At 44.6% G+C, this 305-nt stretch overlaps 1 protein-coding gene across 1 annotated transcript in view; it reads right to left on the reverse strand.

Annotated features, from left to right (window-relative positions):
- Positions 1-305, reverse strand: part of CSUI_006498 (uncharacterized protein) — a gene marked incomplete at both ends in the record, with an annotated part of 19,928 nt that continues 19,623 nt past the window's right edge. Inside the window, one exon of the mRNA XM_068066655.1 lies at positions 1-39. Coding sequence (XP_067921371.1) covers positions 2-39 — 38 coding nt within the window. The remainder of the gene's footprint in view (positions 40-305) is intronic.

The following is a 305-nucleotide window of genomic DNA, read 5'->3' on the forward strand; positions in this document are numbered from 1 at the left end:
TCATCCATCGGACATGGGACCAAATCTCGTCTATGAAGGCTGCACACATTCAGTGCATGCATGCAAAGAACAACGGAGATGTACAGGAACCCTGCCAACCCTCACTTGAAAGAGATAGATTTCTATCTGTCTTCACAGAAAGAAAAAAAGAAAGAATCCAGATGGTTCGAGGGTAGGTTCATTCCCTCACCAAAAGAGAGTCAGTCAGTCCCTTGCACCTCGGGTCTAGTCCAAACTACTCAAACGATACACAGATCCTAGAAAACACGCGTCATTCTCATGATCAAAATACACAAAGTTCCGAG

This window comes from Cystoisospora suis (genome assembly GCF_002600585.1).
Source record: "Cystoisospora suis strain Wien I chromosome Unknown contig_3302, whole genome shotgun sequence".
Classification (NCBI taxonomy): domain Eukaryota; phylum Apicomplexa; class Conoidasida; order Eucoccidiorida; family Sarcocystidae; genus Cystoisospora; species Cystoisospora suis.